At 32.6% G+C, this 14,727-nt stretch overlaps 1 protein-coding gene across 1 annotated transcript in view; it reads right to left on the bottom strand.

Annotated features, from left to right (window-relative positions):
- Positions 1 to 1,379: 1,379 nt before the first annotated feature.
- Positions 1,380 to 14,727, bottom strand: part of LOC126971374 (zinc finger and BTB domain-containing protein 5) — a 99,757-nt gene continuing 86,409 nt past the window's right edge. The window contains exon 2 of the mRNA XM_050817677.1: positions 1,380 to 6,151. Coding sequence (XP_050673634.1) covers positions 4,050 to 5,765 — 1,716 coding nt within the window. The 5' untranslated portion in view covers positions 5,766 to 6,151 and the 3' untranslated portion in view covers positions 1,380 to 4,049. The remainder of the gene's footprint in view (positions 6,152 to 14,727) is intronic.

Raw genomic sequence — 14,727 nt, 5'->3', positions numbered from 1 at the left:
ACAGCGCCTATTTCTGCCGTGTAAACTTACATTACTGTGTTTCGGTCTGAAGGGTGCCGTAGCTAGTGAAATTACTGGGCAAATGAGACTTAACATCTTATGTCTCAAGGTGATGAGCGCAATTGTAGTGCCGCTCAGAATTTTTGGGTTTTTCAAGAATCCTGAGAGGCACTGCATTGTAATGGGCAGGGCGTATCAATTACCATCAGCTGAACGTGCTGCTCGTCTCGTCCCTTATTTTTATTAAAAAAAACAGACTTAAAAGCAAAAGTTTCACCAAAAGGCATAAAAGGCATTAATTTTCTCAAAATCGATTCCTTTAGAATTATTTTTGATGTAATTTCTAATATAGTAGATACTACTACCGCTTCGGAAACAATTGGCGCTCTGAGAGAGAAGAGGCGGCGCAAGAAACTCTCCCAGGATTCTTTTTTTGCGCTCTTCTTAATAAAATATGCAATATTGTAGTGTCATTGTTATTTTTATAAAATAATCATAATCTAGTCCCAGGCTGTCTGATCACTTAGATCTGTGGAGAAGTAGGATTCACGACAGAGCCATTTTTTTAAATAAAACATTCAAATTTCTTTATAGATAATGCCTGAACAGTGGCTGGGACTTTATTATAAAAGTGTATACATTTACCCTTAAAGCTATTATGTATCTTATGATTCATTCATAATAGAGTGTCCAGACGACGCAGACTACTCATTAGTCTTATTTGGTACCACCTACTAAGTCTATAAAAAGAAACCAACGACATTTTTAGCGCTATTCATTTTCAGTTTAGTCATTCACGACATCTTCATTACCGATTGGTGAGGGTCCTTGTTTATTTGTTTTATATCCATCTCCAACTCAGAATCTATATTTAAAGTTTAGCAGTAGACATATATACTCACGTTTATATAAATCAAAAGATGGCTTCGCAATTACACACTCGGTAGGTTAGTGTAAATCAAATCAAATCCAATCAAAATCACTTTATTCATGTAGGTCACGGAAATGACACTTATGAATGTCAAAAATATTTTTCTTACTGAATCTACTGCTACTTCGGGTTGAGCTTATGAGAAAAAGTAGCAAGAAACTCATCGCCACTCTTTTATATCAAGATTAACATTTTCATCGATTTACAATTCATTTAAATTACAATATAATATGTAAAGTCATGCAACAAACATCCTCAAACGTGAAATAGTAAATAGTAATAACTTTTTAGAATCTGAAACAGAGTCTGAGAGCAGCGCCCGTTCACGAGCATGACGCATGAGCCAGCCATCGCCTCCCTCAACCATATTTTAGGGAAGGGGACTAGGTACTTACCAACTTAATTATATTCTCCCAGATATTGGATATACTAAAGAAAACTACGTATGTTATTATCAAAACATTTTATTAGCAAACTTAAGTAGAAAGGTATAAAAGATAGAAATTTCATACAAAATTGTAAATATAAAGATTGATTGAAACTGTATAACACATAAATCATGAATTATTTTCAGTTCAATTAAAATAAGGCATTGCACAGATTAAAAAAAATGGAATGTATTCATATCATCATCATAAAAAGAGAAACGTTAAAATGTTTCCAAAAGTCCAATAATTAAAATAATTCATTATAGGACGCTGTAAGTTATTACATAGTACCAATATTTAATCCAAAACAAGCATAGTGGGTAGTTTGAGACGATCAAATATGTTTCAATAAGAGTTTCTATTTTATACATAATCACAGCTCGGATTAATCAAAATCTTATCAATTTTCATTCATCAACTTATGCGATACTTTCAATAAATAAGCACTTATGTCGTTGTTCAGGACGGCGTATAAAAATGAAATGGAAAATTTTGTTAATTTTATAATAAATCTTGAATTGAGCAAAAGTACTCCAAATAAATAATAAACATACATATTATATTTACAATCGCCTAGCGTCTCTGCTGCAACTTACAATGAAACATGTCCTTCCTGCTTACTACTAATAAACTTAAACTTATTAAATTATTAATCAATCATGCGTAAAATTACAATAAAATCTTATAAACAAAATAATTATTATCTATAAAATCTAATAACCAACTCAGGAACAAAATGCAATAATTATTCGATTACAATAAAACTCAAATTTCTGCAATAAATCGAAAAAAGATACCAAAATTCTTCATATTATTTTTCATTAATATATTATGAAAAGATAATTAATTTATTGTATGAAGGTGCACTCTTTATACATGATCATGAAGGTAGTCATTATTCTTAAGTCTAATTGGTAAATCTCTGAAACTTATTACTTAATAAAATAGTAATATATAAACAAAATAATATGTCTAATTTATAAATTCGCTAACTTCAATTAATACGTTCTAATGAGATACAAGACATCATGTCACAAATACGAACAGTATTCCATTTGTTCAGCTATTTATAGCAAATGAGTATTAAAAATATGTGTCCACGATACTAAAAACACAGGCCTATTACGTAAATGTTTATTAACTTATAAGTAATCACTCTGTAACAAAATAATAAGCTAAATAACTCATCACTTTGAGGACAGTAGATTTGACAATAGTGTTACTTGACTTTTGATCAATGTTAAATAATGTTTGTGTCTGTAACGCACCACAAACAAGGTTGGCAAGACTTAACTTACACAAAATTGTGATTATGATGATTTGTTTGTGGTTTAAATCAGGAAATATTCAAATCACCTTTAATCAATTAAAGTATTATTCTTTTAACTATTCGCATGACTTATGAATTATCTTCACGTTCCTAGCAAATATTTGAATAAATTCTTGTTTTAATGTGCGTACAGTTTTTGTGGACTCAATGATGTAGTTCTATGAATATGATAATACTTTACAAAACATAACGTATGTGTCACAATTCGATCTCCAAATATTGTCATGTGATAATTAAAGGCTTGCGATTGACACATTTTTTTTTAAAGTAGTACATTATAAGTTATTTCTAGATCTCTGCTTTACACAAGTTATATCGATGTGAACAATCAGAAATAAAATAACAAATATAATTTCCATTATCTTTATAGAATATTGTATATTAAAGAAATAAATTTATAGTATCAGTAAAGATCACAATTCCTGTATGAAATGTAATTATTAATTTTAATTGAGTATTGTTTCGAGTATCTGTGTAATAACAGGTCGTGATAACGACATAAAAGCACGAGTAAAGCAAAGAAAGGGGCAATTTATTAGACGAGAAAGGAAATACAATTTAGATCCGCCACTTTTGTTGGATATTTATAGTGATCTGGGCGAAATCCTATTATCTCTATTAAAAATAAAGAAAGGGAGAAATTTAATTCTACCCTTCACTAATGCAGGTACTGCACCTACAAGAATAGAAATAAATTGTAACTAGTTACTATTACAGACAGTTTTAAGAAAGAAACATTCCATTCAACTAATAAATTACTAGCAGTTCAGAGATGTTTGTGAAAGCTCGATGTATGCAAAGGTTCGATACGATTTAAGAAGTTTGTAGAATAAAGATTTTTATTAGAAAGCTACAGTTCAAGTAAGTAATAGTAAAGTAAACAAAACTACTTACAATATAGTGTAAAGCTAAAGCAAATGAGTATCTCAATGGCAGTTTATCGGCAATTGTTGAGACTTAACTAAACGTCATTACTGATAGGTAGGACTTTACATTAATATGATTGTACATCGTCATCAGAGAATAAATACTTTTAAGTACGTTTGCGTACAAATGTTACTATACAAAATATTAATCCTACAGATCCTAGCCACTATCTAACTAAAGCTACTAACTGTCGGTAACGGACGGTATTACATACAAAAATAACAAAAATACAACTGTCATCGGTTATGGACAAAACTCACATTCAAAATAAATTCTTCAACATTATTTGTCTCTAGACCTATTTAGCACCTTACCAAATTCTTGTGTGAAATTTCAGCCTTCATAGATTCGATTATTTTAATACATTAATTATCACTGTTCTGAGTTATAATTGACTATCTTTTAAAATGGAATGAGCCGACACGCAGGCGAGTTATCTCTGTTTTGTCGGTTTGGAAGCACCGTTAGCAGCGGCACTTTTTTGTGCGATATGCGTCTGGTAATGTTTTGCGAGATGAGCTTTTTGTCGAAAACTTTTACCGCATAATGAACACGTGAATGGTTTCTCTCCGGTATGTGTCCTTACGTGAACGTTTACTGAGTATTTATCTTTAAATCCTTTAGAACATATGGAACAGTAATGCAAAGATCTTTCTTTCCTAACACCGTTGGACGTCGACGTGGCCGCTTGTATTGCAGTCCCTGATTGAGATTGCGACGTGGGGGACGATGTTTTATTTTGAAACCGTTTGTGTTTTCTACTCATCGACTTTGTACTTGTTACTGTAGGTGATGCCGTCATAATTTGTAAATGTTGCGGTATTTGCACTTCCCCAGCTGGGATCATTGTAACTAATTCCCCATTTACGTGATGAATATTGTAAATATTACGCGTAGGGTCGATGGGTTCCACTGTGCAAAACGGTTGAACTGATTCCCCTAATTCTGTTGCAATCCGCTTTAATTTTTCGTAATCGTCAGTGTAAGTTGCATCGAGTTGGGAAAATAAAATATCATCCACAGTCGGTGTCGACGTTGAATTGTCTCCATTTGAAATAACAGAAGCCGTAGGATCATCTAGTAATATAGAAATATTTACGTTTCCATTCTGAGGACCTATCGACATCAGTAATCCTGCATCAGGATCCTTATTATCATGATACATTGAAGGAACATCCACTTTATTATTATTGTTTATAATAACCCTTTTTAATTCAGTTTCAGCGTCAATTTTTGCCATAGCATTTTTTTGCAGAGCGCTGTATCTAATAAATGCTTTTCCCTGTAATGCACTTCTAAGAAGCGATTCATTTGCTTCAGTATTTTGATCAGTTAATTTCCAATCATTGTTATTATTGTTGAATTCAACTTGAGCCTCTATCAGAGATGTGCCAGTAACTGGACTTCGTGCCGTCTCGCACTGTAGTTGTTTTTTATCATTGCTTTGAAATTCGCTTTCATTGTAAGTGAATGGCTCTACTTTTACTAAAGTATTAGTACTTAATTCTATGCTTCGATTTTCGGAATCGTTATCTTCATAGGAAAAGGTTTCAACTTTTGGCAACGTATTTAAAGGTTCTTGATTAAAGTCACTAGGAAACCCATTAATATTTAAAATTGTTTCCAGATCTAATGAAGGATTTTGTTCCATGTCAGCTGGGCTAGACATTGAAACGTCTTCCTCCTTCCAGTTATCTTGATTTAGTACAGTTAATGTGTAGATTTGACCATCTGTATTGTTGCTTATTAGTTTGTTTGAAATAGCAGTATCCGTGCAAGAATGGTTTCCATTAATATCATTTTCTTGATTCCAATAAAATTTATTTAAATCTTCTAACATAGCGGTTTCCAAGCGGTCACGATCACGATCTACATTCCAAATTGAATCGAAACTTTGTAGTGCGTTAGAACTCGTTGCAGTAGTCATGCTGTTATTAGTCGAGGACTGGCTGCAAGTGACGCTCAATAGGCTGTTGTTGTTCTGTTCTTTAGGTTCTTCAGACAATAAAGGGTTCGATCGTGAATCGGGTGACTCCATGAATACATTCACAGATCGCATTTGTTGTTTGTATTGAGCGTCTGTCACTTCATTTGATGTAACGAAATCGAAAAAATCAGTTTTTGACAATTCTGGAGCAGTGGCCGTCATGACTACAGTTTTTTCGATTCGACCGAGGTAACTCGGCTACATTCAATATACTCAAACAGTGATCCTACTGTTTTTGTACTAATGATTACGGTATAGAATCTAAATATAAAAAAAGGTTAAGCGAAGTGACTTGTACTTGATTGGCAGTAGCTTCTGCGGCGGTAACTAAGGTTTCAACGGTAGGTAGATAATCTACTCTAATGCAGGGCTTACACAAATAATTTCAATTGGCGGACCAGTGCAGTGTTTATACTTGATTCGAACGATACACTTTTCCATTATTTAGACCAGCACAATGACTTCTATAGCAAGACTGAGCTGGCTATCAATATATTCTTGTCTTCTCATTTCTTCAATACCACTTGTGATGATTTTCAGCTCAGTATCTGAAAAGAAAAAAAATCAGAAGTTAGATTGTGTCTATATCACAGTCGTAGGTACCGTTGAAAGAATCATTTTATTATTTTAATGAGTGTGAATATTTAATTAAGAAGTATGTCCATTCGTGTTTCGATATCCTGTATGAATTCAGGGCAAGCAAGTCACGCCGCATGCCTACCAGATGTCTCTCAGAGCCCGAGCTCCTCAACATTGAAATATCGTGCTTTGTTATACAAGTAACATTAACGCAACGAATACTATTCTACTTTATTACACTACACTGCCTTATATTACTGTATTATTGCCTATTACTAGAGTTTGTTATACTAGTACTAGGCTTGGTAAATAAATTCAAATTCGAATTCAAATATTTTTATTCAAAATAGGATGTGAAATCACTTATTGAAAGTCAAAAAAAAATAAAAACTGCCACCCATTCCAAAATGAATGCCTCAGTCCTGAGAAGAATGGGCGCAACAAACTCAGCGGGCTTTTTTTTTCATCAAAAATATGTTTTACAATTAAAGTAACATTCACAAAGTAACATTGTACAATTAAACTTATTATTTAATAGCCTGAGGGTGGTTGCTCCATTCCCAATCTGTGGTATCATTAAGAAATTCATTTATGTTATAGTAACCTTTACCACACAAACGTTTTTTAACAATTCTTTTGAATAACGTAATACTTTTGTTTTGAACATTCTCTGGGATCCTGTTGTAAGCATATACATCGCCCCACAAAAGATTTGTTAACTCGACTTAGCCGAGTAACAGGCATTATAAGCTTATGTCTGTTCCTGGTGTTAACATTATGATTATGACAGTTTCTGGCAAATTCACTTATGTGCCTATGAACATACATTACATTATCAAGAATATATTGTGAAGCAACAGTCAAGATGTTAATTTCTTTGAATTTTGCTCTCAATGATTCCTTAGGATCTAGGTTATAAATAGCGCGAATAGCCCTCTTCTAATAAGATTGCCAGACATATTAAAACAGAGAAAATTTGAAATAAATTGCTGCTAAAAATTGAGTTTTCACGTTTATTGTGATATACTTATATAGACCTACAACCATACTTTTAATGTTTGCGCAAATATTTAAAAAAAGATGCCAAAGTTTGCCGCCAATTTTGACACCAGCGATGTCGTCATTGTTATTAACAATTAATAATTTTAAACTCAAAAAGCTTAGTCCACGATCATCATTAGAAAATGTTATGTTTGAAAGAGTTTCTTCGTAATTTAGACAGCCCACTCTGTTCAAGTCTCTATAAAATCGTTATTTAATTAAAAAAGTCATACGAGCAAAATAATACATAGTAGATAACGTGTGAACATTACCACTACCACACTTATGTGTCACTACGGGACTTAACTTGGTTAACTCTAACATAACTATTGCTTTTGTTGATAATATTACTGAACTATAAGAAAATTTTATACAGGTACACTATGCAGATTCAAAGATATTGATTAATCAGGGCACTAGTCGAATGTGTGTCTCTAAAACTAGACAGATACATGTATGTATCTATATTTTCGAACAATATACAAAATCTAAGACTGAATATTTATTTTTATCCCGACAATATGGGCGGGAGTTGTATAACTTCTTTTAAAACTACAGATTCTTGAGAGTTTTTTTTAGACTTACAGCAAAAATGCGATGTTAGAGTAGACGTACTCATCTATTTATTATCTATGAGTGTGAGAGAGATAACAACTAACTAATGTTAAAACAAAGTTACAATTAGAAGCGTCTTAATTTGACCTATTTAATTAAAAAGTGTTTTATTTAAATAGGTAACACTCACGTTAATCAAAGAAAATATGGAGTTATTCAAGATAGGTACAATTCTGGCGAAAAGCATGATTGCGAACTTTGCAAATAACATGTTTTCGATTCGCTTTATTTGAGATTGCAATAAATGCATTATTATCTTGATTTACGTGTAGTACAGCAAGACATAAGAAGACAGACTTCCAGTCCAGATCTATGGGCCCTTGAAAAGAAAGGCTGGCCGAGAAACATGGGTTTGACAATGGACAGTAAAAGACGACTAAACAGCATACAAGGTTGGTCTCGACCTTTGAACAATTAGCATGAAATGAACATTAACGGGAGCTTTTCTTGCTTATAGTATAATACTTGATGCACACCGAATGATAGCGAGTTGTACGAGGGCTGCACTAAAAGTATCGGGAATGGAATATTTCCACTGTTCCTGTCATATAAAAATCTTTTTAATTGAAAACTCCTTGGTTTTAAAAATCGAATACCATTTATTTATTTAAAAAAAAGATTCTCGGTCTTGTCACAAGGTCTTTTCAAACTTGTTTAGTCGTTGAGAAAATGGAATTGACTCGAGAAAATTCTAGAGCGATGATTTAATATGACTTTCGAAGTGGTTTAACACAAAAACAGTGTGTTGACCGGATGATTTCTGCATTTATACGTCATTTGAGAATTTTTCACATAATAATAAGTAATACACGTAAAATGAGAAAGGATTGTCAAATGACAACGAATTGGAGCGAGCTCTGCGCGGGCGACCGAAACAAGCCGGGTTGTGTTACACATGTCGGATTACAATATTAAACATGTTTTAATTAAATATACCGATGGATTATACATATTACCTATGTAGAGACACGATTCAAATTATTCATAATTATATTGAAGTGAAAACTTCTTTAGACCAGCTGAGAATTATTTTGTGGGTATTCAATCATACTGTTTCAGTTAAAGTCGGCTTTTGGAAGTTGCCTAAGGTGGCGCAGGCAGTCAGTCTAAATTAATTTGAGTAATTTATACACAATTATACATAGAACATAGAAAATGTTTTTATTTGCGCAGTTTCTTGCGCCGCTCCTTCTCTCTTAGAGCGCCATTTGTTTCCTAAGCGGTAGTAGTGTCTAGTATATTAGAAATTACATGAAAAAGAATTCCAAAGGAATCAATTTTGAGAAAATTAATGGCTTTTATAACTTTTAGAAATAATTACTTGCTGTATAATTAATTTGTCTGTGATGAAGTTTTCTATTTTGTTATGTAGTTTTAAATATGCAACGTTTTTTTCTTCACTAGAGACTAAAAATGAAAATGAAGCTTATTCTGTACTATTTTTATTAAAATATCACTAATTTAAGTCGAAACGTCTTTTTGTCGCATAATTTTGCAAAGACTGTCTTTAAAAGAATTTGTAAAATGAAGAAACTAACTCTCCTCATTAAAGCTTAACCTTTTAGTAGTGGTGGTATTGGTGAAACTTATCTTTATCTCTGATATTTATAACTGTCATTTTTGTCACTTTTTCATAAAATAATTATTTTTAATATGAGCTGATTGTAGAATACCAGTGCACTATCTGGGAAGGCGTATTATATTTAAGTATATTGCATTAAATGTATCTATGGCTATGCCTAGTTTGGGGCAAGATAATTTGTATAAAAGTGTGTTAATATTATTATTATTATTATACAATTATTTGGATACCAATAACTTAGGTAAGAAAAAGAAAAAATATATTCATTTCAAGTGCTTGTATAACTTAGTAATAACTGTGTTTTCGTATCAAGTACTAACATCATATTCACTATTTACGCTCTAAAAATTATATTACGCATTTCTTTTCTTTTTAACTTTATTCTTGCAAAGTTGTTTCATTACATTATTCAAAGTTATTTTTACAGTTAATTGCGACTATATTTAGATAATTTCTAGGGGAAATGAATTAATGGACAAAATATATCACCTTTTAATTATATTCGACTTTATTCATTGCTAGGACTGAATAATATTCTGCGGCTTAATTTATTTGTGGATAATTGATATATTAAAAACTTTCGTGTTTCGATTGCATAGAGAGATAATTAAGTTGAAGCTCCGCGCATTGATACGTAGAGCTTTCTATACTTTTATGTTAGTTTTTTTTTAACTTCGAGAACTGGAAAGAAAAAAGAAAGAAAGAAAAAGATCCAACAAATGCTTCGTTAAATTCTTCTACGCTTATATTTGAGACAATTGGTTCATTGCCCCATCGGAATTCATATATTCATAGGTACCCTTACACGAAAAAAAAAACTTGAAATGATTTTCATACTGTCATCAGCCTGTCACACAGCCACAGATAGTGACAGAAGAACCACTGAACTTCGTCAAAATTGTTATAGTTAGCTGCTAAATACAAAATTTAACTTTATTATAATATATATATATTTTCGTCATTTTCTACATATTATTTTCTTGATACGCGATGCATAAAAAACCCCACCGGTTTTCAAACCCTGAAGCTGTATAAAGTATATATGAAAAAGGATTGTGTGGTTTTATGAAACTACGGTAAAAGTGAAACATTTTTTTTCACATTATAGACGTTTAACTAAAAATTTTTGGAATAATATTCCAATAGCTGTGTCGTTGTTTACCAAAAGCAAATAAAAGTTTCACTTTAATAAATAACATCATTTACATTAAACACTGACAAAAACAAACAAAATAGCGTGGAGCACTGGTACAAATGAGTAATAAGTCTATACACTACACGGTCAACTGCTGCGAACTATAGGCACCGCCCAACCGTCACGCGACATGCAACACACAGACGAAAAAGTTTGAGACGATGTAATAAAAGTTTCACTTTAATAAGTATATACATAATATTATACAAAATATGTACAGTACATTCTTAAATGTCAATACGTGCCTTATTGTTCAGTAAGACAAACAAATAAACAACATAAAATGATTTTCACTAGTGAGATGCAACCTCTGATGACATTACGTGACGACGAGAGAGCTTTGCAAAGTTTTCCAAACAAATTTCATGGAGTCAACAAAATGTCTAATAAATTAGTTGATTAATGTTTCTAGTTAAAGTAAATTCAATGTCCTACAATGTTGTAAATGCTGAGTTACTATGATAATAAATTATTATTATTACATACACATTACTAACTAAAACCAAATAGCATTTTGTATTTTACAAAAGATCGTTGTTTAACAATAATTAACGTTAGCTTTTGTGCGTTTATAAACTTACGAATTATGGGTATTGAAGTCGAATGAGCAACAATGCTTATTTTGTCGAATAAACATTTCGTTTATCGAGTTGATTAAATTAGTACAATGTAAGCCAAGGGCAGACGAGACGAAGTCGCGGGTTTCAATACACATACAGTGTACCTGCATATTGCCTGAGTGATACAACAATTAGAAGACGCCAGGATGGATGGATGGATGGATTATCACCAGTGGGAGGCTCCCTAGCACAGGATGCCGGCTAGATTATGGTTACCACAACGGCGCGCGCGTATTTCCGCCGTGAAGCAGTAATGTGTAAGCATTATTGTGTTTCGGTCTGAAGGGCACCGTAGCTAGTGAAATTACTGGGCAAATGAGACTTAACATCTTATGTCTACGAGCGCAATTGTAGTGCCGCTCAGATTTTTGGGTTTTTCAAGAACCCTGAGCGACACTATATTGTAATGGGCAGGGCGTATTAACAACCATCAGATGAACGTCCTACTCGTCTCGTCTCTTATTGTCATAAAAAAAATGTTATATTGTAGCAGTGTGTTAAGCGATTTGAAATAAGCGGGGAGTAATATCCAGATTACGGCATTTAATTTGCTTGTATATTTATCAATATACAGCAATCTTACTTTCACTATATAATAAAAAAGAAAGAGTATGACATGCCTGACATTGACATTGACAAAGTGTTGTCGCGCCTAATTTTGACAGCTACTGACGTTCTTAGGACCCTAATCCGGTACAGCGGTAGGTATCTTAGCGCGTAATCAGTGTTTGAGTTTTTTGTTGTGCATAAACTGACGTGATATGATATTCAAATACAAATATTTGTATCAACATTCGATTTTTTAATTATTTCTAGAGAATCAGAATCTAGTCTACAGACTCACTAATCAGTACTACAGAATCACTACTAAATTGTGGTGCGAATTCCCGAGAGTTACATCGATTCTAAATAACTTTTAGACGATTGTTATATGTAGATTGATCAGCTTATAGCTTGACGTTTATAAATACTGTTTTCTTTTGGTATTTTGCCAGTTCAAAGGACTTGTCAGCAATATCGTGACAGGTTATATTAAGAGAATACCTGGTTCTGGGGGAAAACTATGTCCCGAACCACGGTACAATCGTTTTCTGGTCAGTCAGTCGAAGAGAAATCGCAAATCTTCACATATGGATCTCAAGAAGAACCTTGAAGAAGTAATAAATGTGCAAATCAGTTTATGGACGTTCAGAAGAAGGCTTTTAGCTTCAAATATATTACGTAGTCATCGCTCAGTCCGTGGTCCCAAATAACAACTTGTTCACCAAATTGCAAGTCTTAGCTGGACACAAGAGGACTGGGATATGTTCTCAGATGAAGCGAGGATATCTCTGCATGGTAAAAACCAACGTTGGCGGTGCTAGGAAGGAGAGGAGAACGCTTTGCAGAGGTACGGAATGAAGAAATCACACCCTATGTTGGGGGCTCCGTTATGTACTGGGCAGGCATAAATTCATTCGATCTTACAGAGTTAGTCCTTATAGAAAATGACAAATTGAATTGACATCGATATACAACAGACAGACGCTTGTGCTCATCGGTTGTGTCGGTGCAAAAAAATTATGCTAGAGGTCGGTTTTTCTAGATTGGAATGGTCTGCGCGATGTCCTAACCTCAATCACATAGAGTATGTGTGGGATCTTTTGAAGCGCAAACTGAGATCAATGCAAAATATCAAAGAGTTAAAGAATATCATTGTAGTAGAGAGGGAACTTGCAAGCTTGTCTAGACAAATGTGAACTGGGATTACGTTAACAGGGGCCAAAAATTATATTATATAAGTATATATTATAAAAGAGCATAATTTTTTAACTAATCATGCTTAATGTACACCAATAGCGATCTGAACTTTGACATTATTTCCTCATTAATAAAAATATTATGGTCAAACTAAAGAAAAGTATGCTTTGCTTATTGATATGCAAATATTGTAAGGATAAGATTCAAATCAAATTATGCAACATATTAATGGTAACAAAAAACTGGTTCACGCTTTGGGTGCACGCTTTTTTGCAAATTAGTGTATATTACATATATTAAATATTATTATAAACCTATAATTAATAGAGATACAACATAATATAATATATGGCCCTGACTACTAAGCTAGAGGTCCCGGATTCGAATCCCGGTAGGTGCAATCATTTATATGATGAATATAGTTGTTTGTTTCCCAGTCATGGATAGATATTTATCTGATTTATGAATGTTCAAGTAAGTATATTGTATTAAATATATCGTTGTCTTGTACCTATTGTTACAGGCTCTGCCTTCGTTCGGGGCAAGATGATTTGTGTAAAAGTGTGTTAATATTATTATTATAATTATTAATGGATACGATGTTCATAACTTAAGGATTTCAGTGAAATTTATTAAACACTAGCTGACCCGGCAAACTTAGTTTTGCCATGTAAGTTATATTTAGTGTTCGACCGTTTTTTCTCAGACTTACTTTTTAAAGCCGACAACCACGACCACGAAAAAGTCTTTTCATTTTTCGGGCTAATATAATATAGCAACAATATTTTTATAAGTTATAGCCTATGTGTTATTCTGGTGTGTAAACTATATTATGGTAATGTTTCATCAAAATCTATTCAGTAGTTTTTGCGTTAAAAATGTACAAACATACATCCAGACATGCATACTTTCACATTTATAATATTAGTAGGATAGTTGATATTTTTCGATCTAAAACTTGGCCACCCGGATTGTATAGAGGTATAATATAAAATTGGAACAGTATAGAGGATATTGATATGTGAAAACACAAGAGTATTATATTATGTTCTCGGAGATCTGCTAATGTTAGTTATTACGTTAAGCTGTGAATTCGCGAGTAACATTTCTCTAGTATATTACACATTTAATTACATTGTAAGCCAGTTTGTACATCAAAGTTTCAGTTAATTGAAAACTGAGTGAAATTGAATTTACGGGTCGTTATAACGACAAGAAATCTTAGTACGAAACAGCTGAATCCAATTTACTATTGCTAATTCAGGTTTATTCATGATTATAGGTTACGATACAGCTTAACTCATTTAGTAATATAATTTTAAGTATATTGTTCTTCCAAAGACATAAAATAAGACATAAAATTTAAAGCACATAGTAATTTTAGTAGTAACTGTTTCTGTTTTAAATTTGTGATCTATTCCGCTGCAATAAACACTTAAATACTCATTACTCCTCACATATTTACCTACTCTGTGGAATAAATTATATTTAAAATTAGAACATTGTGTAACAATCAATAATTCACGAGGCAATGAACGTATCATTGATGACAGAAATGCAAATTTTACAATGGACCTGAGAGTTGAGACGCCGCACTGTTTATTTTTTCGTTTTATTAGATAATACAATATAGCCACTAAATTATTGAAACTTTCGTAAGTCATTATTAACTTATTTATTAATACGAAATACAACTATATTTACTTCTAAGAACAAAGCAAACTTTTCGCCTGATAATAAAAATCCCCTTTT

This window comes from Leptidea sinapis, chromosome 23, assembly GCF_905404315.1.
Source record: "Leptidea sinapis chromosome 23, ilLepSina1.1, whole genome shotgun sequence".
In the NCBI taxonomy this organism is placed as follows: Eukaryota; Metazoa; Arthropoda; class Insecta; order Lepidoptera; family Pieridae; genus Leptidea; species Leptidea sinapis.
The sequence above is the reverse complement of the archived record's forward strand: the minus strand, read 5'-3'. Positions and strand labels throughout refer to the sequence as shown.